Source organism: Schistocerca piceifrons, chromosome 2, assembly GCF_021461385.2.
Source record: "Schistocerca piceifrons isolate TAMUIC-IGC-003096 chromosome 2, iqSchPice1.1, whole genome shotgun sequence".
Lineage (NCBI taxonomy): Eukaryota > Metazoa > Arthropoda > Insecta > Orthoptera > Acrididae > Schistocerca > Schistocerca piceifrons.
The window spans coordinates 704707672-704733549 of record NC_060139.1 but is presented as its reverse complement, the minus strand read 5'-3'; the positions used below and the strand labels follow the sequence as shown (position 1 = coordinate 704733549).

The 25878-nt window shown below is 36.5% G+C and overlaps 1 protein-coding gene across 2 annotated transcripts in view; it reads right to left on the bottom strand.

Annotated features, from left to right (window-relative positions):
* LOC124774939 (obscurin) overlaps window positions 1–25878 on the bottom strand; it is a 694794-nt gene that overhangs the window by 657009 nt on the left and 11907 nt on the right. For both annotated transcript variants that reach the window (XM_047249630.1, XM_047249632.1), the window contains exon 2: window positions 12009–12078. In XM_047249630.1, the coding sequence (XP_047105586.1) occupies window positions 12009–12078 (70 nt within the window). The remainder of the gene's footprint in view (window positions 1–12008; window positions 12079–25878) is intronic.

The following is a 25878-nucleotide window of genomic DNA, read 5'->3' as shown; positions in this document are numbered from 1 at the left end:
AACCCATTGCCAGCCATGTGGAAGGCTTAGTACACCGTTAGCAGAGCCTTTTCTGTTGATGGTGCAAATGGGGTGGTCTAAAGTTATGGTGATTCTCATGTATGACTGTAATGGTGTTATCCTAATGCATTACGTTCCGCCACAGCAGACTGACAATGCACAGTACTACTGTTTGTTTTTGGAGCATCACCTGCGACCAATTTTGGGAAAGAATTGGCAACACTTTCTGCGCAACCCACCCATCATTTTGTACGACAATGCACGGGCACACACAGCGCAAGTTGCGGCTGCTCTGTTCGGTCGATGGGACTGGGAAGTACTGTACCATCCACCATACTCCCCAGACTTAAGTCCTTGTGACTTTGATTTGATTCCGAAGATGAAGGAACCACTTTGTGACATTCGCTTCAGAACTGTTCCAAAGATTCCACAGGCAGTAGACTGCTCCATTTGCACCATCAGCAGAACAGGCCTTGCCAATGGTATACTACAGCTTCCACATCGCTGGCAATGGGTTCTACACAATGCTGGTGACTACTTTGAAGGACAGTAACAGGTGCAAACATGTAACTCTTTTGCATCGGTTGTGAATAAATAGTTGCCACTATTTAAGTTTCAACCTTCATATATATTCCTTACTGTCATTTCTTGTTCACGATATTAACTTATTCCCAAGAATAAGCAGCTTTCACTCAGTTGATATTTGGCAGAAATCAAACTATCATGTGGATCGGACTTCCTAAAATCTTGTGCAGAAAGGTGTGCCGTCTACCGCTGCATCCATTTTCAATAAGCTACCATGTGAATTCAAAAATCTTAACAGTAATCCATGCACTTTCAAATTGAAACTGAAGAGTTTCCTCATGGGTCACTCCTTCTATTCTGTTGAGGAGTTCCTTGAAAAATTAAGCTCATTCTTGTTGTATTGTAGATCGCGTTTACTTAAACTTATGGACTGAAGTTTTTTGGGTTCATAAACATTTATTTTTATCTGTTATTACTTTTATGTTGTAATTTCATGTACTGACACATTCCATGACCATGGAGATTTGCTCCTCAATTTGGTCCTACGGAACTTGACGTATACATAAAAATAAAAATAAAACCATTCTGCCAGTATTCCTTACATGTAAAAAGAGCAATTTCCTATGACCCAATATTTTATGGGATTACTAGCTTAATTCTTGTCAAAGGGAGAGTATGGTATCAGTCTCTGAGAATTCCAACATATGTAATATTGTCAAGATGATTAACAAGTGCATGTAGATAATATTGTACCTTTGTGTTTGTGATGTCAGTGATGCATGGAGTGGATCAAATCTGGTAAAAATATATAAGATGCAGCTAATTATACAAATTTATTCTTACAATTTGATAACTTTTATATAGACCTATGGCACTGATTCTGAAAAAAGTACTACTGTACACACAGAATGATATCTGCTATAAATAGTTACTCTTATTTTTTGTGAAGAGTACCTTGAGAAGAAAACTGTATGCAGTCAAAAATCCTTATTTCATCAAGGACTTTCCATTTCTTTAAATGAATATATCATATATGTTAAGAAAAGCAACTCTTCAAACTTAATATGAAAACTGTACTTACAACAAACAATTATTATCCTGTTACATACTACCTGTGCATACATTAGCTAAATGTAAGCTAGTAAATTTGTAAGACAGTCACTACTTTGAAAAGTGCTGCTGCTTCTTCAGTTATATTAAATAGCAACTGTTTAGTTCCTACTGGTAGCTTAATATTCATCATCGTATGTAGATCCTATCAAAGTGAGAACCTACAGAGATGTGGAATGAATCAGGTTGTTACCATAAAGCCTTCTTCTTCTCAATTTGACTCTGTACTTCTTCATTAATTACTTTGACAAGCCAGAATGTGCTTAAATTGCATAAATATGTATGCCTCAGCTGGAGGAAAATAATGTGCCTGAGGCACGTTTGAGGAAACATTTATGTAACACATGCTGCCATATTTACCCGAGTACAAGATGACATGAAATATAAGACAATGCCGCACCCCCCCCCCCCCCCCCACTAGAGTTCTTAAAAAAATTTTTTTAACAGAATCTGACTAATCAGAATTACAAACTGTTCTTTTGATACAGTATAACGTACCTGCTTAAAGAAGCTAACATTTTACCTATTGTAAACTTATGCTGTTTACTCATTTTTCTACATTCTGATAATACCAGAAGAAATAAAAAACAAAAAGAAATGGTTTACATTTATTTCTATTTTCATTTCCTTTTTTGCTTACTATCTATCCCAGTCGTATCTGTGATACCAATCTGTGGTATCACTATTTTTAATTACTATCACCACCACCATCAACACCACTGGTATTACTAACTGGAATGATAGTTTCATTTATTCCAAGAGATGGGAGGGAAGAGACAATGTGTTTCTATAAACAAGCAGCAATGCAAAGAATAATTTTGAATGTCACAAATATTTGCCTGTTCCTTCTGCATGTATCACAATTTCCAAAGTGGAGGTTAGGGTAGGACCTAATAGCACAGCTTGGAATTCTGTGAGTGAAATGGACATCAATAAAAATTTTGAATCTTGGTTATCATAAATATTTGGCTGTTTCTTCTGAATGTGTTGTGATTCCCAAGGTCATGGATACAGAAGGACCTGAGAACAGCTGTTTTTCCTGAATACATAGAGGATTTCACATATATATTAATGCAAGAATGTGACAAATTCCTTTACCTCTTGTTCCAAACATGCCATCTGCCTGCTGCTCTCTCTCATTGTGTGCATAGAAACAACAGCTGACACACCCCCTCTCATTCTCATCATAGCTCATCTAGTGAGCTTTGACAACACTGGTGTGAAAAACATGTAGATATGCCACTGGTGCCCATCTAGACTTTTTCTGTCTCCTGCAGAAATAAATTCTGTTGCTGTGTACTTGCCCACTTTTAAAATCACTTCAGTTTTGACTGCAATGGATTCAAGCAAACTGCATTTTAAACATGGTAGATCTTTACAAAAAGCCAATGTACATGGTATCCATTCACTTCCGTGGTTGGCAGCACAACAACATTTGCTGTTGTCATTGTTCCCCCTTTAATCCCTCTGAATTCTGCAAAATAAATCTGCATGAGACCTCAGTTGTCAATGTTTCACCAGTAAATGTGAGACACCGCCTATATTAATCTACTACAGAATGTAAAAATGTTAGCCTCAGCAGCAATACAACCCTGTATTTCTCAAGTGATGAATTTTGGAAAAAATAACTGGGCAAATACAGTATACAAACACATGATGGATAGATTGAATACCTGGTGGAGTAGTGAAGAGTCACTGAATCAAACTGGGCACAATTTGGCTGAAAAAAAAAGTAGGCTGATAGGACACATCCTGAAGCATCTATGAGCAGTTAATTTGGTAATGAAGTGAAGTGAGGAGGATAGAAACTGTAGAGGGACAGCAACACTTGAATACAATAATCTGATCCAAATGAATGTAGGATGCATAATTATGCGTCTATGAAAAGACTTACACAAGATAAGTTTAGCATGGAAAGGTGCAGCAAACCAGTGTAACATATTACAATGGTCTTTCTGACTTTAGGAAAAATTTTGTACCGTGGAAGAACAATGTACAAAAGTAAATGAAGCTGGAGGTTTAAAATACTACATGAAAACTTGATGCCCTATATGGCAGTTCAACAGAGTATTGCATGGACAAACTATGTGATACATTGAGGTGTCATAATACTACAAATATACAATGCTGTAGAGCATTGTACTGTATCCATTGAGAATTGTACAAATATGATGAAACATTATTGAAGATGCAGTTATGAACAGCACAAACTGACCAGGTAAGTATTAAAGCAGTTGGTTAAGGCAAAAAGATAGCATAATGAAGACAACTGGAGTTTCTCAGCTTTGATAGACTACTCACGGCAGTTCCCAACAATAATAGAATTATAAAGTGCAGGAGTACCTGATAATACATTTACAGATGCAATTACATTTAATAGTTGGACGTAAAACCAGTATTAAATGGTTTATATGACAATGGCAATAACATATTTAAAATAAAATGTATTAATTAGTAAAGTTTATATGGTAAAAAAGCATGAATTTATAATAAATAAATAAGTGATGATTCAGTCAAAATGCTTATAAGGTTTGACATATTTATGAAGTTAAAAATGTAGATGAGGTATTTAGCCCCCCCCCCCCCTTCTTCTTTTTTTTTTTAAATAGCCAGAGCTCGAAGCTGGTTAATACTGTTATCCGGTTACGTGCTTCTTTGAGTGACACATCAGTCTGCTAAAGATGAGTGGTTGCCTTTCTTTTATTTTGCATATAAGTTTACTTATTATTTTATAGAGTGCTTCATTATAATACAATCATGGAATATGACATTACATTGTGTGTGTATTAATCAAAAATATTTAGAAACAATAATATTACAGTGGGAACATGATGAAGACTGGAAACAAATTACAGCACCAGCTACAATTTTATTTTTGTTGTGGTGTTAAGAATTAAAATTACAGCCAGGTGCTATAATTTGTTTCCAATTAATTGTCTGTTTAAGATACTGTGAATCCTCACAGTTAACACACTGCAGGAAAAAAGTCATTTGTTGAAAATTTATTGGCTCTGGTAATAGCCTTGATATTTTCATATAAAAGCAATCTACCATAAATTTTATTAATTTGGTGTGCTACAGTTAAACTTATTTTGGAAGCTTCTATTCTCTGCAAAATATCCTAAGAGAGAAATCTTCAAATTGTATGTGAAAACATGTAGTTTTCCTTTAAAGGTCTTCAAAGTCTTGCTTAAATCCATAGAAAATGAAGAAGCTCATGCTTATGATGCAGAGATTTTTTGCCACTGTATGGATGCAGCTGGTTCTTTTAAATAAGAATAGGTTGTCAACAACAAATCTTATGAGGGGGTAGTTGAACTGCATCAGTGAAAGAGTCTTCAGCTTGTACAATAGTAGCTTATAGGAAATATGCAAATTAACACCATGTTATGATTGCAGGAGAAAAATATCCTTTGTGCATGAACTGAGCTGTCCCAGAATATTACTCCACAAGACATCTTGGAACAAAAGTAAATCAGTTTAAATGCATAACTAGCATTGAGAGTGGACTATTTTTTGTTTGTAAAGACAGCTGTATTTAACTTTCTGAAGAAATTATAAATATCTGTCTTCTGAAAGTGCTTATCATCCAAACAATTCTCCAGAACTCTTATGTCTTCTATTTCGCATGTTACTATTGCAAGACTGAGTGAGGTGGCACAGCTGCTAGCACACTGGACTCTCGTTCAGGAGGATGACAGTTCAAACCCACATCCGGCCATCCTGGGTTCGGCTTTATGAAAAGGAAAGTTGCCAGTCACAATATAGCGGAGATATAGAGTCACAGATAGGCACAATAAAAAGACTGTCACAAATAAAGCTTTTGGCCAGTAAGGCCTTCGTCAAAAATAGATGACAGAAACACACACACACACACACACACACACACACACACACACACACACACACACACCCCTCTCTCTCTCTCTCTCTCTCTCTCTCTCTCTCTCTCTCTCTCTCTCTCTCTCATCCAGTGTCTGTCAAGCAAAAACGATGGAGTAACCATTTTCATTACTTGCTCCTCCAGCTGTCAGTTTTGCAGTTTTGATGTGTGGCTCAGCTGAAGGAAAGGAAGTGACTAAGGCATGTGTGAGGAACCATGTTGGAATGGATGTTTAGACTGAGGGTAACCACAGGAAAACAAAATCAGGATGTTCAGAAGAGAATCGCTGTCCTTACAAATACAAGGCAAGTGTTTTGATCACCACACTACTTCTAGTATTACTGCAGTGTACTTGATTCTTTTGTAATCTGTGTTAATTTGCTGGTTCCAAAACTTCCCTTCTGATATTCTTAACTTTAGTTTCATAAAATTTATGTTATTAAATTTACATGACTTTCATTTATTACTTTTACATATATTTTACATTTTATAAAATTCTTTGAATTTTATCACCTGTACTTACCTCACATCTTACTATATTTTTATGTCATAAGTGACCTTTGAATTCAGTTAATATTGTCAACTTAATGGTCCGTATTTCATTTTCACCCTTGGTTGCTACTTTACAGATTTTATGACTGTTGCATTCTATGAGTAACTGCTCTCAAAACATGTTTAGGCAGTGAGGGAAAGGAAATATTACTGTTTTCATGAAACATAAAAGATAGAAACAATAAAACAAACATGAACAAAAACACACAGTATATTATGATCATTATAGAAGATACACAAAGAAGATAATTTGAGACAATATGAAAACTGAAAAATATTATGAAAAGAACAGGTTGCTACTCACTGTAGAGCAGAGATGCTGAGTCACAGATAGGCACAACAAAAAAGACTGTTGAACAAGCAAGCTTTTGGCTCAATAACATCTTAATCGAAATGAAATTAGGTAACACAATCCCCCCCCCACCACACACACACACACACACACACACGACCACAGTCTCTTGCAGATGAGGCAAGACTTCCTACTTTTTTATTATTATTTTTTTACATTTATATAGTCTCCAGCTACTGAGGCCAGACTGCGAGCAGAGTGCATGACGGAAGAAGCAGTCTGGGTGGTGGGAGTAAGGAGGAGGCTGGAGCAGGGAGGGAGAGGAACAGCAGGGTAAGGGTTGGGAGACTGGCCTCGGCAGCCAGAGACTGTGGTCATGTGTGTGTGAGTTGCATTTGTGTGAGTGTGTGGGTGCATATTACCTAATTCCAATGAAGGCATTTTTGGGCTAAAAGCTTACTTGTTTGACAAATTTTTTTGCTGTGCCTATCTGCGAGTTACCATCTTCATCTGCATGGTGAGTAGCAATCTATCCTTTTCATAATATCACCCTTATTCCATCCTGGATTTCCCATTGTTTGAAAACTGGGAGAAAGAGCCAAAGCTTAACAGCACAAATACCTCAAGAACAACTCAAGAAATTTTCAAAAATATATTTTAAAATGAGCCAAAGCCATTGCTCACAGCCTTAGCATTCCAATTGCCATTGGAATTAATGAGAGCCATGTTACCAGCTGATAATGAAAGTGAAGATATACAGTTCATTTTATTACATTCTTACACAATTCAACAAAATTATTCCTCTAAAGGTTTTCAGAAGTGAGCACTGTGTGTGCCACAAAGAAACAGAAGCATTACAGAAATTTCTTACAATACACAACAGGTGTTACAAAAATGAATGTGTGTTTCTGACAAATTCTTGTTTTTAATAACAATATTATGAAAAGAATAGTTGGTTACTCACCATATAGAGATGATGCCAAGTCACAAATGGGCACAATGAGAAGACTGCTACACAGTTTAGCTTTTGGCCAAAAGGCCATCTACACACACGTTTACACAAGCATAACAAACACACACACACACACACACACACACACACACACACACACACACACACACACAAACAAACAAACACACACACACACACACACACACACTCATTCATGGCCACTGTCTCTGACTGCTGTGGCCAGAGACAATGGTCATGTGTGCATACGATTTGAGTTTGTGTGTTTTTTACTTCCGAAGAAGGCCTTCCAGCTGAAAGCTAAAATGTATAGCAGTAGGTTGTGTCAAATATTTCAAAAAAAAAATTTGTTTCGAATGAAGAGGGGCATGAAGTTGTGTTTTGGTTATCAATTCCCAATTATACTTACCAAAATAGCAATTGCATTCTCTTGCTTGGTAAAAAGCTACTTAAATTTTGTGATATTCAGATGTTTCATATAAAATTTGCAGCAAACTGTCTTCTTCTGAGATGTGGCTTCTTATCATTATTTCTGTCTGTACTTCTGCTTTATAGTTAAGAATACACTATAAAATCAGTTAACTTTTTTATACCATTCATAAAAGCATCTTTTGATTAATATCATACAAATAGCAACTTTTTCCTGGAACAAATAGTTTCTACCACTTGCAAAATCAGAAAATTGGCAACTGTGGCTAGTAAAAGGAAGACAAGAATGACGACTACCACTCACATGAGTGACTTCAATGGAACTGATTGAGAAATACTGCATTCTGAACTCCCAGCTCTGTATGGTGTTCTGAAATACGAGCTTCTGCTAAGAGACCAAGTGAGGTGGTGAAGTGGTAAGCACACTGGGCTTGCAATTGGGAGGATGATGGTTCAAACTTGCACCTGACCATCCTGAGTTAGATTTTCCATGATTTCTCTAAATCGAGTCACGCAAATGACAGGATGTTTCTTTTGAAAGGGCACTGCAGATTTTCTATCCCATTCTTCCCTTACCCAATGGGACCGATGATCTCGCTGATTGGCCACTTCCCACAAATCAGCCAACCAAGCAATCTGCCAAAAGAGCAGAGTGGAGAGATCGTCAGAAATTATCCAGTAGCCACTCTTGCAAAGGACATTCATCCAAAAGTTCTTCAAAAATAGGAGTTAGTAAACAGTTGTTTTGTGGTGCCAGTTTTAAATTCGAGAGTCACAGTACTGAAGAAGATAGAAGAAACCTGGGAAAAGACCAAAAACATATCACTTGGCATGGGAAAACAAGAAGTGAAAGAGACTTTCATACCAACGTCAGACAAGCTCTTTGACATCCTCAGTTGCAAGTCTGAGGTTAAGCTAAGTTCAGAATTTGGTGGTGCTGACTGCAAATATAAAATGCACATCTCCTGCTCTTGATCAAAAGATATGAAGATCACTATCAAAAACTAGTGTTTATTAAAGATCAAGGAGAGAAGGTCCGATCTGTTGAACTGCATCAAACTGGGTTGCCAGGTATAACTGAATGGAAGACAAATTAAAAAGCAGAAGAGGCAAAAAGATGAATTAAGAAGAATTTCTGAATATAAGCAGCAAAGGAAGGAATAGTTAATATTACAACCAAATAAAATTCTTTTCTCCAAAGGAGACACAGGGACAACTGATGTTAAAGATGAAAATTCTGGAGATCCTTTGCTTATACCATGTGATGATTCTGATATACCTTCTATGTCCAGTGCAAGTCATTATAGTACATTATGAGCAATGTTACATTGCAAAGTATTAGGATGGCGTCAGTCTACATGCTACAGCTGTCATTACAATAGCTGCATATTTGGATGCCAGATTACTTGCTGAAGTAGAGACAGAAGATTTCTGTTTGTTCACAATAAAGTAAGAAGGGCACAAGAAAAAGTCATGAGATCATTTGATGAATAATTTCATGCTCAATGTAGGATATGCAATATTAAATGCATCTTTTGTGATGGACTCCAAGATTAGACAGACAAGAGTTCTGTTACAAACAGATAACTAAGGTCATCAATTTCCAAGTATTGTGACAGGAGAGCGTTACACTGTTTGCATTGAGCCAGCTGAAATGTATCTTTGCCATTTTACTCCAGAGAAAGACAATCTCATGGATTTTTTAAAGAAAAACAGTGCTGATAAAAGTTTGCAAGCTATTGGTGGTGACTCAATGAATATAACAATGGTTGGGAAGGAGGACTCTTGCATTGGGCCAAGACAAAGCTGAATTGTAAACTCATCCAGTTGATTTGTGCTCTTTGTATACTAATGAGCCACCTTTGCACCACTTAATCAAACAGTTGGAAGGGAAAACTTTGTCTAACAAGAAACAAATTGATGAATGAAGATGATGACAGACCAGGAGACCTGTCTATTTGACCTAGAAAAACACCTGGAGTAAATCCAAATGCAACTTCACTTTTGGAATTAACCCTTTGGTTCCACTGAGTGACACAGTTGTCAAAGATAAGGTTTATGATTACAGAATGACTAAGGCTAGGACATGTGCACTTCCAACTGATCGGGCATTGTTAGAGGATGGTGCTGTAAGCCACTCTCAGTAGTTAACAGCTGTAAATAGGATTTGTTACACAGAGGCTTCAAAACATGGCCTTAAAGGCAACAACTTGAAGTGTTACAAATTCTTGTGGAGTACAGTGTTGGCATTCACTAACCCAGCTGGCTTACAATAAAATCTAAATTCTCTTGTGTGGAAGGATACTGCCACATACTTTATCAACTGAAGCTCCTAAAATCCCAGAAGAAATTAATAGCAGACATTGTTTTGCCAACAATCCAACATTCATTGTGGTTTGCATTTGGTGAAATGATGCTCTGAATACTTTTATGCTCAAAAGACCAAGGAGAAAGGAAATCAGGGGTGCAGAAGACACTGAAGTGAGGACTGCAGATGATGATACACCACATGACCTGTCTGATCAGCCTAGGAAAACATCTGCAGTAAATCCAAACACAACTTCACTTTCAGAATTGATAGACAAGTCAGAAAAAGTAAATGAACTGTCACTTACTTTTAAACCAAATATATCAGGAATAAGAAAGTTTGATTAAGAGCCAATGCAGATTCCAAAATGACCATGTGATGGACGGTCCATAGAGAGGGGTGTGAAACAAGTAACAGAGGCTTATGGCAAAGTGTATACTCAAGAGAAACAAGAAGGACACATTAGAGGCCAGGAAGCAAGCAGGAGAATGATGTCTAAAAATGAACTGAAATAAGATTTGATGAAAATTGTTGGCTGAAGCATTTTACATTTTTTATAAATTGTTTTCAGTGTGTCATAGTCAGAGAGAGGTTATAAAGAAAATTGTTTCAGTTCATTAAATCATTTTTTGAGATAATTTTGGTGGCGTTTATATTAGTTTATGTACTTTTGTCAGAAATTTCATTATACATTATAATCAAGTGTGAATTTACCAAGCTAAATGCTTATCAACAAAGAAAAACCTTACAAATTAGGATATTACACATAAAAACACGCATTTTCAGGCCCTCTCTCACAAAATTTTAGCTTTGTCCTCCAAATTGACACATTCTAGTATAGCAGTATTTCCACTGTGCCTGTCTGTAACTTAGCATTTTATCTATATGTTGAGCAGTAATATTGTTGTTATTCCATCCTGGACTTTCCATTCTTTGATAAAGGCTTGTTCTTAGAATTTTGAGGCTGTGTAATCCAACATAAGTAAAAAATATATAACTCAAATTTATCCATTTTGGAATTGGGTAAGGTAAGGGACTGTAATGAAAATACAATATATTACTTACTACAAAGTTTCTGGAAGTATTATGATCATAAATTCAGTAAAATTCATCCTTACAAGTATATGGATTGGTGTTGTCTTCCCATGCAACACTGGTGGATAGAATATTTGTCTCCATGCAATACCAATGGGTAGAATAATATAAGAGTGAAGATGAAACTGGTGCATTTTTTATCTGCCATCTAACCACCATAAAGTAGTTTTAAGTGTACAGATAGCTTGGCTAGTCTAACTTACCCTTCTTAAATTATGTTATTCCAATTATTTCAAAGCATGAAAACTTCTGGAAGTTTGGAAGGCAATTTGATCATGTGACAGGATTCAAGAATCGTACATCTGAGATTCCTATCTGGTACTTTACAATGGTGATAATGAAAAACCAGACAACTACGTGTAGGGTTCACACTCTGTGTACAAATAGTTCTCTGTAGTTTTAGATGAGAAAGTTTGTGAGTATCAAAATATGTGACATAAATGGTCACATCTTTTGATTGCACTGGCCTAGAAGCATAAATCTTTCACATCACCAAGGGACACTAGATCTTAGCATTTGACACACATTTCAACTTGAAACATCTACTTGTTCCTGAGAAAAAGGCATCTTAACAGAGGGACTGAGACACACACAGGTAAGAAAGTGATCCTGTAAGAGTTTTATTTTTATTGGTTGAAGTACAGATTCCAAAAGCCAGAAACAAACAATTTTAGAATTATTTCCACATCACAATTAGACTCTTCTGGCTGATGAATTAATATTATTCATCATAAAATTTATCTCAAGGGATCATCTGTTGATATGTTTTATTAATCAGACATATAATAGAGAAAATCAGACCAATCCAATACTAAATAAAAAGTATTATTTTTATCGTACTTACTAATCTCAGGAATGTACGTCCCAACATTGTTGGCTCACTTGCATAGTACTTCACACCTTCAATGAGGATGCTGAAAAATCAAAAGGAAGATTTCAGTCCTTTGACAATAACTACGATTATAATGTGAAATTAAATAACAACTACTTCTCAAATCACATGTCATCAAAATTTACATCAGAAATTTCTGTTTTTGCTAATGTCACAGTACATACATAAAACCAGTGATAAGAAGCAATAAAGATGAAATTTATTTCTTACATCAGTTGGTTTTGTATTACCTGGCTCAGGAAAACCATTCTATCTTAGATCAGGGTAATGTTTGTTGTGTACAACACAAGTTTAAAAATTTGTTGATGGTATGGAAAAAGGCCTGCTGAATTAAAGACTATGGCTATATCTGAGAGAGTGGTCCTCTTACCACAGAGAATAGAATATCACATGCATCAATGGATGAAATTCTAAAGCATTCTACATTATGCTTTAGACATTTGTTTTAGGAAGTCCCATATTTGTCAACTTCAAACTTGGTTATCAGTGAAGGTTAACCTGTGATGCGTTCAATGTCAACATGTTCAGACATGATGCACATTCTGCATTCATACCTGGTCTGCATGTTCTGTGAGTCAGTGTATTAGAGACTTTTAATCATGTTACATGTATCTGCAAATGGTAACAGCACACTGCATAATACTATGTAGTGCCAAGGAAAGTACATTCATAGTGGAGGAAACTTCATGACAATGCAAAAAAATCTAACTATGTTTCCAGATGCGTTCAACAAGAATTTAGAAAGAACAGAGTATTATATTTTGCAAAAATGCACCATTTTTGTAATTTTAGTGTTCTGCTTGTTCAAACAGATACCACAATGACGAGCTATGCCCAAAACTAGTCAAACAAAATAAATACTCATACCTTTGTGATTAGTATCTGATGGTGATTTGCTTTTCCTGCCTAGCACAAGTATTGATAAGGAGAACATGTCAGAGATACTTTGGCTCCAGGTGATAATTATGGCTTGTGCCCATGCAAGGTGCAGCAGCCGCAGTGAGCATGTCAGGTGCAAGTGTTTACCATTAAATTCCACAGGCCGGCTATTGCTAGCCAGTGTCTCATAGTCATTGAAGCCTTTAGTTACACATCATTGAACAGTAAAGTTTTGTTCTTGCCTGGTTTTCATTTGTGGTTAGGATTGCTCGCTGGATTGCTTTATATGTTTAAGATGACTCTGCTATGCTCTGGATTTGTTTTGGTTATTTGTTCACTTTGTGATCTCCACTGTCATTTACCTCTGGAACCACCTGTTTCATTCCATCAGTCTCTATATCACCTAGTTACCATAAACTGTGTTCTACGTGCGCAGCGTAAGATAGAAGGGCATCAGTGAGAACTTCCTCACCATGCAAGTACTCCAGTGTGATGTGGATCTCAAATTTCTCAAGTTGTAGCAGTAACAGCTACAACAATAAATGCAGCCACAATAACAGCTAGAAGAACAATGAGAATTCCACAAGCAACGGCAGACACAGCTGTTATAGGTTCTTTAAAACCAACAACAGTCAGCAGCTGCAGTTTGCTCGCATCCCCCTCTCCCATTCGCTTATTTCGACATGGCAAATGAGATCTGGGAGGTCCATTTACATTGTTTTGTTCTTCACTGTAAGGCAAGTCAAATAACTCATCATGAATGTCAGTGAGTGCCGCTGCTGTCTTCTAATAGTAAACTGTCAAAATTCTGCAAAAATTACTTTCACACTTGGAGCCTATTTGTTTGACTTTTTCTGATGTTTGTTGTTTGCTAACTGACTATTACAGTCACCAAGCTCACGATGTTGCAGGTAGGCTAAAGTCTAATCAGTGTGTAAAGCAACATAAGCAATCCTACACAGCATGGACTGCCAACTTACAGGGCTTGGCATGCAAGTGTGATTTTTGCTGTAAACAGTGTGACACATTGTGGGTTGATTCATTTATCTGTGATGTTATTATCTGTCTTGTTCCTGATCGAGAAATTAATCTGCAGATATCAGAGGTGTCTAATCCCACCCTGAGTGCCACATTAAAACTTACCAAAGCTTACGAAGTAACTGCATCAGCGCAAGATACGTTTCACAATTCCTCTGGTGATGACATTGTGTTAGTCACAGATGTGCTCCACAATCAGCTGATGACTTCCACTGAATATAATCATCCAATTTACTGAACACCTCTTCACTCAGTAGTCTGGCGACACGGGATACAATAGTTCGTGCAGTAGTTAGCAAACCCCCATGTGCACAAATGAAAGTGTTTTATTCATTGTTAGCATTTCCAAATTGAAAACACAGGCTCAAGAGCACTTTCTTTCCCAGCACTGTTGAAAGGCATTTTAAAAAATTTCCGAAATTCACATCTCCAAAATAGTGTTCGCAGTGTCATCTTTGGAGACCTGTATCTTGGGGTAGGAATTTTTTTGGAGAAAACAAAAAAGTACATGTTTCCTACTTACTCCTGAATTTTAACATGTGCTAAATTCAATAACATCTGAGACTGTGAAGCTAGCCCCCCAGCCTGAGGCGATACTGATTACGCTAAACATATAATGAAATATTTCACTGGCACCCTTGTTGAAGGAGGTTTAATAAACATGCATTACTGTGGCTTGATGTTTACATTCCACAGTAAGTTTTCATCAAGTACAATCAACACTCTTCCACTGGAGTTGCCTCACAGTACAAAAAGGTATATCGAATGCCACTTCTGGTAACAATAAATATGTCTCTGTACCTTATTCACAGAGTGCTGCATCTTATTTGTATGCCACTGTTGTCAAGAATTAACCCCACTGTCTATCTACAGATGTATGCTTTCATTGGTTTTCTAGGCCTGTACACTGTAATTTTGTTACATGCTTCCTCTATCATGAGATTCAATTTCAAAGCAAGTGGTATCTCTAGGAAACTAGCATCATTGTGATGTATTACGATTAATTCCGGAAATATTGCAGTTTTTCACAAGAACTGCAAAAACTGTATTCTCATCACAGTAATCTATTACCCAGTTTCACTGTCATGCACGATAATCCCTTTTTCGATACATTTATTGATTTTTATGGTACAGGTCAGTGCACTTCACATCTGATATTTACGTATGATAAATATTTGATAAAGCTGATGTTTTTTCTTTGTAGTGGAAATGAAAGTGTTCCATTTCTGCTATATAGTTCTCAGGTTCAGATTCACCACTGCCTCAACTGTTAATTCATAACTTGGTCACATTCTGTATCTAATGCACACTGGCAGACTATCAATGAATGCAACATTAGGAATAATTCCTTATTCTGTTTCATTTCCCATATTACTTTAATAGTGACTAAGCAATTTTATAACACTTAAATGGTAAATAGTTAACAGATACATAACTACATGTCATCGTGATCCAGCATTGTCATGTTGAAAAATTACATTGTAGAAAATATTTCTCGAACCAATTATTGTTCACGACATTAAGCACAAAATCAGTAAATCTCTTGGTAATTGAAGTGTACATGCCAAGGCCCGTGAATCTGGCCATGAACTGGAGATCACTTATGAAAATCTAAGAGATTTGGTGTTTTGGAAAGTGAAAGATCTAGTCAATAATAATTGTGTTATAGGAGATCAAATGGTAAATTAAATTGTGCAATTTTTTGGATTAGGGACAAGAAATGAATGAGAGAAGACACATGTTAGCTTCTATAATCAAATTGTTTTGGTACTGGTGAATGCTTCGTTCAATACATGCAAAATAAAACTGTAATCATGGAAAAGTCCTGGCAATGTAATCACTTTCAATATGATTACAGACAGTACTGATCAGAGGTTCAGGAACAGCAAATCTGATGGGGAAAACACCACCAGCAACAGATAAATTAAACCACAATCTCATAATGACAGAGGAATACACAATATTGGAATCAATCAACACACTGGGGTTAAAAAAAATGGAATTTGGAGTAACTAAGAAATAAGAATGAAGTTTAACAAATAATGTAAAATTAAATCTAAAGAGATACACAGTACAAAAGATACTGGGAAAATCTTTTAGAGAAAATTAGGAGGCTCCTCTCTCATATGCTCAACAATAAGATGCAGAAGATAAATAGGACCCAAAGTTACAAGCAATGCTTGATAAAGTTGAAGAAAGGAGATAGGACAAAAAAAAATGGGATCTTAAAGAATGTTGGCTAAATAATGAATTAAGAAGAGAAATGGACAAAACCAGGACAAAACACATAAACAAGGTATGCAGAGAAATACCAGAACTTCAGAAACAAGAAAGGTATGACATGATATACCAAGAAGCCAAACAACCAGATGAGAAATTTGAAAGAAATAAGTGCAGTGGCATAAGAAATGAATAAGGTCAGTTAATCACTGATGAGCAAAATAACTTTAAAACTCGGGTAGAAATACATTTATCACAATCTATATGGCTGAACGATTTATTAGAAAAAAAAAAAAAAAAAAAAAAAAAAGCAATGGCAAAATAATGCAGTAATTACACGAATATCAGTCTTATTTCACACAAAGGGAAAACTGTTGCATACATAATTTCTAAAGGCTTGGTAAATAAAATAGAACAGGTTGTGGAGATAGACTGATTTATAAAAGGTGCATTTTCACCACTTGGGGCGCAGTGACTCACCCGCAGCATTGTGCCACATTTATTCCTAGAAGAGCTGAGCAACTACTGATGTTTGAGACATTCTATTATTCTTATTAAAAACAATGCATGTGGTTTTGAGACTTAATAAATCTGTTGAAGTTCCATCTTGATTTGATTGAAAGGAAGTTCAAGTGCAGGATACTCTCATATAATCATACATCATGTCAAGATGTTTGTCTTTAATGCTGTGGTAAAATGTTTTCGATCAAGTCTATTGGATGACACTCCAGAAAAAGTAAAGCAAACTGGAGTAGACAGGTGACCAATTCACAACATACTCTTGGAGCAAAACTCAAAATTATGTCTGAAGGTTGGAGATATCATCAGTTTTAAAAGTGGAAGTGAGGAAACAGTTGATCCTTGCATTCTGAAGTATTCACTATTTATGGAAAGAATTTGATGCAAGACTCATAGGAGGCTGTATTGTAGGAAGGCAAATTATTATTAACATGAAATATGCAGATGCATGAAGTGATAGATGGGGTATATGACATTTGGATAGAATATGTAATGGATATCGTAAATGTAAAAATAAAGGACATGAGAAGACCTAACTAAGACATGGCCTTTAAAAGTAGTGGGATTTGCTGATCTGGATGTTGAAAAACTCGCTCGACGTGCATGCGCTGTAGCTTATATAGTTTTTGTAGGCCAATTTGAGGTAGTTTCCCTACTTGATAGACCACAAGTGTCCCATATCAAACTGTTCATCTCTACTTGCTGCCTTAATATTCTACCTCAAATTGTCCTACAAAAACTACACAAACTATAGAGCATCCGCGTCAAGTAAGTTTTTCAATATTCTCACGCTCTCTTTGCACAAACCATCAGTTCTAGAAAAAAAATTGAATAGGCCATTTTTTCTAGGAAATTTATTTTAGTTTAATTTTGTACTTCAACACATTTTCACTGGAGAGTGTGGTTTTCAAGTTATTTAAAAAAATGTACAAAAGTGATATTAAATGTGTTCTATCTCAGAAACCATTTAGAATAGGGTGTATGTTTATATGAAGTTTTTTATTCCGAATCACTAATATTATCATGCCTCAAAGCACGTACCTTTCCTTCTGACTCACCCTGTATCTGGAATGTATAAATGTTTATTACTGGAGAGGTCAGAAGTGCACTGAGTGTGATACAAAAAATTGAATCATGAACACACTGCTATTATAAGATAAGCTGAGTACATTTACTTTCAGGTATCAAAAACTGGTTTGAAAACATCAAAAGCAGTAATAATAATAATTAATATGATTTTATCACACCAATCAACTGAGAAAATCACCTAATTTATGATAAAGATCGTAGTAACCCTGCCAGATACTCAGATGGATTATACAGCGATATCAATATACATAACATTGCGCCAATACAGTGAGGGCACCAGTTGCAATAACATGGTTGATATCAAATGCACTTCTGTAGCAAGCCAAATGTAAGTTACCTAACTCACTTCTACAAGTGGTCTCTGCAGTGCTGACTGTTTACTGTGGTTTTATTGTGATGAATCATGAACTTGTGCTGTCCATCATCGCTTGTCTATATGGAAGCTTTGACTGCAAAATCTGGCTAACTAATGCATGACTTAGACTTTACTCTTCTACCCTAGAACAATCTCTAAACAATTTCTACAGTGGCTCAGATGAATACTTTATCAAGAACTGTTTTTGCTTAGTTCATGGACTAACTGGTCATTTCTAATGTTGCTACAGAAATGTCAACAAATGTTGTGGCTTGAAGTGAAAGATACTCCACTAGTGATGAGGAGGTTGCAATTTTGCTTCACGATGTGCTACCATGGATGCCAGATTTTTTGAGCTTTGCCTACAGGAACAACAGTAACAGCAGCAGCTAAAACTGCAGCATGACCAGCAGCAGTATCAACAGCACAGGAATTGTTCTATCACTTAACCAATTCAACACAACAGCAGTCACAGGTGCTGCCAGCCAATCCACATTTCAGCCATTTAAAGAGGCTCAAGCAGACTGGAGAGTGGATCAAAACTGCATTGCACTAAATTTCCAAGCAAGTGATAACAGGGACATGACTCTTATTTCACATAAATGGAAAACTATTGCATATATAATTTCTAATGGTTTGGAAAATGAAATAGAAGAGCCTATGGGAGTAGATTAATTTGATTTAGAAAAGTGACAAGAGAAACTTTTTGATTGCTGAGTGGGTGGAGGTTACTGTAAGTGAGATTAAATGTCCAGATTATAATGGGCCTTTTTGTTGTCTGTGAATCCTCTCAGTTATAATCCTTGGTTCAAAAGTAAGCCTTGTTGTCTGAGCCATCAGTTTTACCATTGTGTGAAATATTCTCTTTATTGTCTGAGGATTTTTCCAACAAAATGCATGTAATAATGGTAAGAATGGAATTCTTACATCAACAACACATTATGCACTTTGTACTGCAGAATTGCAAGGATTGGGTGGAAAACGTAAATTTACATGTAAGTGTGGCAAATCATTCATAGAAGTAGGTGATTTGCTTAGCCACAGATAAGAAGATCTGGACACAAGCTTTAAAGTAATCTGACCCCTTCCTGCTTTGAGTGTTGCGAATCATGCTTAGAGATGTAATATCGAACAGGTTGCAACAAAATTTTTAGACAGAGTTTGTCACTTTACATGTGATCAAGAGCTGTAGCAATACAGTACGGCAAGTTTCCATCAAAGATCCTAAAGTGTTAAGCAAGTCCCAGTCAGTAACAGCTATCTGGTTGCTATCTCCAAAATTGGTCTAGTACTAAATGTCATTCATGGTGATACATTTTGTCTCCCAATTATCCAGACAAGTTTTCCTTGCATCCCATACAGGAATGTCCACATTATGAGGGCAAGTGTTTATGTAACATTTCCTCCAATGCGGAACAATGCCGTAGCATGGTGGGCACAAGGCAATGGCTTCACTCTATGCAAATAAATAACATTTCACACAGTTATCAGGTTTTGGTGCCATTTAAGAGTAAAATCTTGTTGCATGCAACTTGGCAAAACATTACAGTGAATTTCCTTTCCAGTACTGGCACATCACACCAATATGTTAACCAGTCGATGTACTCTAGTTTGGATGCTCCCTCCATCAGTGTAGAACAGGGGTAGTCAATCTCTTTTACCTACCAGCCAATTTTGTGTCTTTGTTACAAGTAAAACTTCCTAATTTCCACAATAATGATCACTTATAAAGTAGGGAAATATCTTTACTTTATAAAATTTGTGAAGCAGAGCTACAGCAAGTTGAAGCGTACAATAATAGTTACTTACAAAATTATTTATGTCAAAATTTTATGAAAACATGATGAAAATGTTTTTACAACTCTTATCGCCTATCGCCCAACATGACACAGCTCGAACGCCTGCTACTGGGCAGTAGGGACCAGGTGGATTGCCTCTGGTGTAGAACAATCAAAATTGTTAGTGTACAGCCACCACCATTTGTCACTTCTAGATCATATGCAACTGATGGCCACTTATAATCAGGTGTCTTGAATACTGTCACATCTGATTGAGGCAGATCCACTGGTCTAGAGTATATTTTCTCTCAATGCATATTCTGGTTCTGAATTTTTAGAGTATCATATAGTACACCCTCTCAGCTCATCAGTAACAGTTGCTATCACTGACATGCTTCATAACCACTGTGCCACCATTTGAAAATGGTTTGGGGGAAAGCAATGGACTTTCAGAACCACATTGTCTTCCTGACAGCAAATCAAAGATTTGAGTTGAATTGAACAGCAATAAGTTATGTTCCCCAACCCCTACAGTCAGTGGGCTTCACTGCTAGTGGCGGTCAGGATACATGGCAGCTCTCTTCTTTTGTACGGAAAATTTAAGCCAACCCTAATGCTCAGGCAGACATACATCCTTATCCCTTGCCTTCTTTGGATGAACCCTTTTACTATATTTCCAGGTGGTAAACTGTTCTCCAAAATCAACCTTGAAGAGGTGTATCTTGAGATTCCCATTGACAAAGACTCGAAGATTGCACCATTTGGACTGCATCAATAAAACAGGTTTCCTTTTGACGTCACTAGTGCCGCTGCCATCTTCCAGGGGTTCTTTCAACAGACTATTGCCAGCCTTCCATATCGTGTAAATTGCCTTGATGAAGGTAGACCTAGCACAAACTGGTATTGTAGTTGCAAATTGTCATAACTGTGTTGGGAAAGAACAGAGCTCCAAGCACAAATAGAAAGCACTGAAGCTCAAATCATAATAGCTGCAGAAAGCTGCCTAAAGCCAGAAATAGGTTGAGCCAAAATTTTTACAAAAGACCTAACCATGTTCAGTAAGGATAGAATAAATACAGTTGGTGGTGGTGTTTATTGCTGTCAAAAGCAGTGTACCTAGAAGTGAAAGTGAAGTAGATAGTTTCTATGGGTTGGTATGAGTAGAGGATATACTTGACAACTGGAATAAATTAATAATTGATTCATTTTACTAACCCACTGAAATAGATGATACAGTTGCTGAACAGTCCAAGCAAAGCTTGAGTCTTATTTAAATAGGTACGCCACTTATACAATTGTTGGTTGTGGTGACTACAATCTACTCTCCGTATATTGGTAAAAATACATGTTTAAAGTTACCAGTAGACACAAAACACTGTCTCAATGTACTGAATGTTTTCTCAGAAAATTGTTTTGAACAATTAGCTCAGCAGACCACTCAACATATAATGGTTGTGAAACCATATTTATCCTGTTAGCAACAAATAATCTTGAGCAAATAGGGAGCATCATGAGGGATACTGAGATTAGTGACCATAAGACTGTTGTAGTGAGACTGAATACCAAACATCCAAACCTACCAAAAATAAATAAAAAAGCAGATAAAAAGTAGCTTGACATTTTTCTAAGAGACAGTCTACTCCTTCCGATCTGACTATGGAAGCATAGACCAAATGTGGTTTGAATTCAAAGAAATAGTATTGATGGCAACTGACAGATACCCCCTTTGTCTGAAAAGTTCCGTAACAGGTTAAAAAAATAAAAAAAATAAAAATAAAAATTGCAATTACCAAGTAATGATTCTAGCTCATATCGAAGTAGTCCCCTGGGCTATCTATAGACAGTTATGAAAGTTTCTGGAGGTGTTGGAAACAAGCATGGAAATTTTCAGCTTTGAAGCTTGTAAGCTCATTTGACACAGCCGGTTGGATGACTGTGATATCTTGATGAAGCTTTTCTTTCAGTCACCTTTTCACTCACAGAAACAAGAAAAAATCTCAAGGTGAAAGATCAGGCAAAGTATGATGTATGTGGGATGGCAACAACAGAACATCTGACCATATACTCAGTAACAGATAAAGCACTACCGGTATGTGGCTTTGCACTGTCATGCAGTAAGAACCAGTTCTGAGAATGCTACAAATCAGGGAGGTTATGTCAAATTGCTTGTCACAAACATTTCAAGACTTCAATGTAAAGAGTCAGGTTCACTGTTTTACATGCGGGTACATACTCATGATGAACTATCCTTTACTATAAAAGAATATGGTCAATACTGTCTTTGTTTTCGATGATTGTCATTTGACTTTTTATGAGGCTGGTGATTTAGGACTCCGCGATTCAGAACTTCGATGCCTCATGTGAGGGTCATACTTGTAGCACCATCTTTCATCCCCAGCAATAATCTTTGACAGAAAATTGGCATCATGTCTGGCTCGATCCAGTTGTTCAACAGAAATTCTTCATCTTTCCTCATTCCATTCATCTGTTAGGGTGTGAGGGAGAAGTTGTGCATTAAAGTTTCCATTTCCCTAAATGTCCACACAAAATCTTATGGCACACATTATGAGTCAAATTAAGCTCTTCTGACATCGCATGCACAGGTACATGACTGTCTTCTTGCAATAACTGTCTTACATGCTCCAAGTCTGCATCAGTATGTGCTGAAGAAGGGTGACCAGCTCTGGGATCATCTTGCACTGAATCTCTACCTTCACAAAACCTGTTGTGCCACTTGAAAACATCACTCCTTGAAAGTGCCTGGCCTGCATATGCTTACTTAATCATTGTCCATGTTTCACTAGGGGTCTTCTTGAGCTTAACACAAAACTTAATGTTCACTCTTTGTTCATAATCAGCATCCGTTGTTTCACCGTAACTAATGTGCCAAGGACCTAAACAGTGTGTTGCTAAGCACAGCTCTGCCACATAGTGAGTCAGCACAGAAACACAGCCAAGGTCTTTTCAAGGATGTGCAAATAACAGGTAACATGACAACATTTGTTCCTTTTTACTATTGCAAACTCAGAAATTAAAAAAAAAAAAAAACCACCCTGGAGCTTTTCTAACAAAGGGAGTACATACCACATAAATTAATAAGCGATGGCACTGATCCCCCATGTCACACAAAATAGGTCAGAACGATGTTGCAGAGGGAATTAGCCAAATTTAAAAGGACACAAACTCTCCAAGACTGACAAAGTTTTACAGAACTAAAAATTTAGGATGAACTTCAATGCAAGATGTTTTTATGTTTCCATAACAAAACTCTGTCTTGAAATCTGGAAGAAAACCCAAAGAGATTCTGGTCATATGTGAAGCATAACAGCAGCAAGAAGCAGTCAATAACTTCACTGTGTGATAGAAATGGTGATGTCACTGTTGACAGTGCCACAAAAGCAGAGTTACTAAACGCTGTTTTCTGAAACTCTACACCAAAAATGATAAAGTAAATATTCCAGAATTCAACCTAGAACAGTTGCCTGCATAAAAAACTTACAAGTAGTCATCCTTGGTGTAGCTAAGCAGATTAAATCACTTAATAAAGGCAAGGCCTCCAGTCCAGATTGTATGCCAGTCAGCTTCCTTTCAGAGTATGCAGATACAATAGCTCCATCAGGAGTTATCTATCCCTTATTCCTGCTTCTGTTATGTTTCCTTTGGAGCAAATCGTGACCCAAAGCACTGTAGTAACATTTTTATGAAAGAGTTAAGTTTTCCACTTAGAGAGTCTGCTTTACAAATCTTTTATGAGCATTCTCTCCATAATTTCTCTACAAAAACAATAAGTCACTGCTAATGATTACAATGATCAGTATATTTTACTGATAACACACGACCACCATGGCCAGATAATCCACTGACTGCTGATTTTATATTTAGAGCACTAAAAATTGTTAGGTTTAAAAACAAACTGCGAATGGCTGCTGCATTATGTGTTTCTATACTCATAAGGAATTTTGCTATGGTGCATAGTCCACAGGTGGGCGTCAACAACTGCCGGTGTCTTTGATCAGTAGTGTTGTAACAGAAAATCAACATTAAAGTCTCCACAAAGATTTGCATAACCTTCCTAAACCTACTACTAACAGCTTTATGATATTTCCTGCTGGTAGCCCATAAACTGTCAGTACTACAAGCTCATGTAATTCCTGATCCACTAACATGCCAAACATTCAAAGAGCTGTTCAACACAATATTAATTGATCTAAAGGGACCAGGATTTAATTTCATTTTTTGCATAAATTGCCACACACCCTTTCTTGTTACTGGTTCTACAGTAGTGTGACTTTAGCTTGAATCCATGAAAATAACTATGTTGAATTTTAGTAATATCCATTAGATGTTCAGATTTGCACAACACATTTGCACACATTCCATCAAGCCATCTATGAATATGAGATGGCTGGTTGGCTGGTGAGTGGGAGGGGAGAGAAAGGGATCAAATAGCGATGTCATCAGTCACTCGATCCAAGAGTATCGATATGAGATGTTCATCCATTTTATTAATGAAGCTTCAGATATTTTTATGGAAGACATTACATGTGTTTTCTTCATGATCTTCAAACTAGTATGAGAAGCATTCATCATACAGAATACCATCAGATCAGAAAATGAGGAGTTTCATGACAAGTGCAATAGTTTGAAACAGCTGCTTGGAAGCAATGACAACATTTGATCATCAAACACCTTACAAGGAAGCTTGCAGAAATTCAAACAAAGCAAATCTGGTTAAACAAGATGGAAAAAAATTGTGCCTAAAACTGAAAGTTCTTTTACTAAGTGACACTCATGGTAGATAGTCCACAAAGTTTCTGAATAATATTCTAGAAAAGAATTAAATCATAACTAAAATAAGGAAAAGTAACCACTCACTTACAGTGGATCAATGCATGGAGCCCAGAAACACGTAACAGAAGACAGGAGTCACACTAGCTTTTGAGTCCTACAGGAAAGGGCATTTGGGTGTCAGTGTTGTTATCTTTGAAAATGTGTACTTTTGCTAGAAAAAGAGTCAGTGCTCAAAAGATAGTGAGAAAGCTGTTTTCTATTATGTGTTTCTGTGCTCCATGCATCAATCTGTTATAGGTGAGTGGCTACCTTCCCTAATTGTACATACTGCTCCATCCAGCAATTTCCATCATTATTCCAACATAATGTCACTGCACATTATTCCAAAAGTAACACAAACTGTTAATGAAAAAACAATACTGGAGTAAAAATTAACAGCCATATTGTGATTGCCAGAACAAATGACAGCTACAATGAAGAAAAATCACACTTATTTTGAAAAACTGTTTATGAAATAACACACAATACAGTTCTGACGAAATTAATGTTGTGTACAATCCCATACAGATATGACATTCCAGCCAAAAACAAATACATTTATAGATTAAATAGCTAAATAATGAAAGCAGCAGATAGGCAGAATCTCCTACAGTAATGAACATAAACACCTTCCTCAGCAGAAATGATTTTAAAAGGCATGGACTGCAACTGGTGTCTAAAGGAAAAACAGCTTTGTGTACAGACTGAAAGCAGAGCTGGTAAGTGAGACAGAAAAAAAAATCATCATTAAGAATAAAACATATCTACAGAAACCAAAACAGTTACTCAAAATTTATCTGAGAACAATTAGTTGAATGAGATCTCCAGAGCAGTAATGACAAAATCAAATCAGAATCCAAAATCAGCTCCAGAAGAAGAACTAATACCACTGCAAATCAATCCAAAATGAAAAACCAGTGATGAAGACAGCAACATATACTAGACCTAATGAGACTGAGCTGAGCTGTAATACCTCCACAACAGAAATGAAAAAAATAAACAAAAATCCAAAATCCACTGCAGAAGAAGAGGAACTGGAACTGAGCCCAATTAAGTGAATGAGAAGCACCAAGCAACAGTTGTATAAAAGAAAAAAAGAAAAACCAAATGGAAA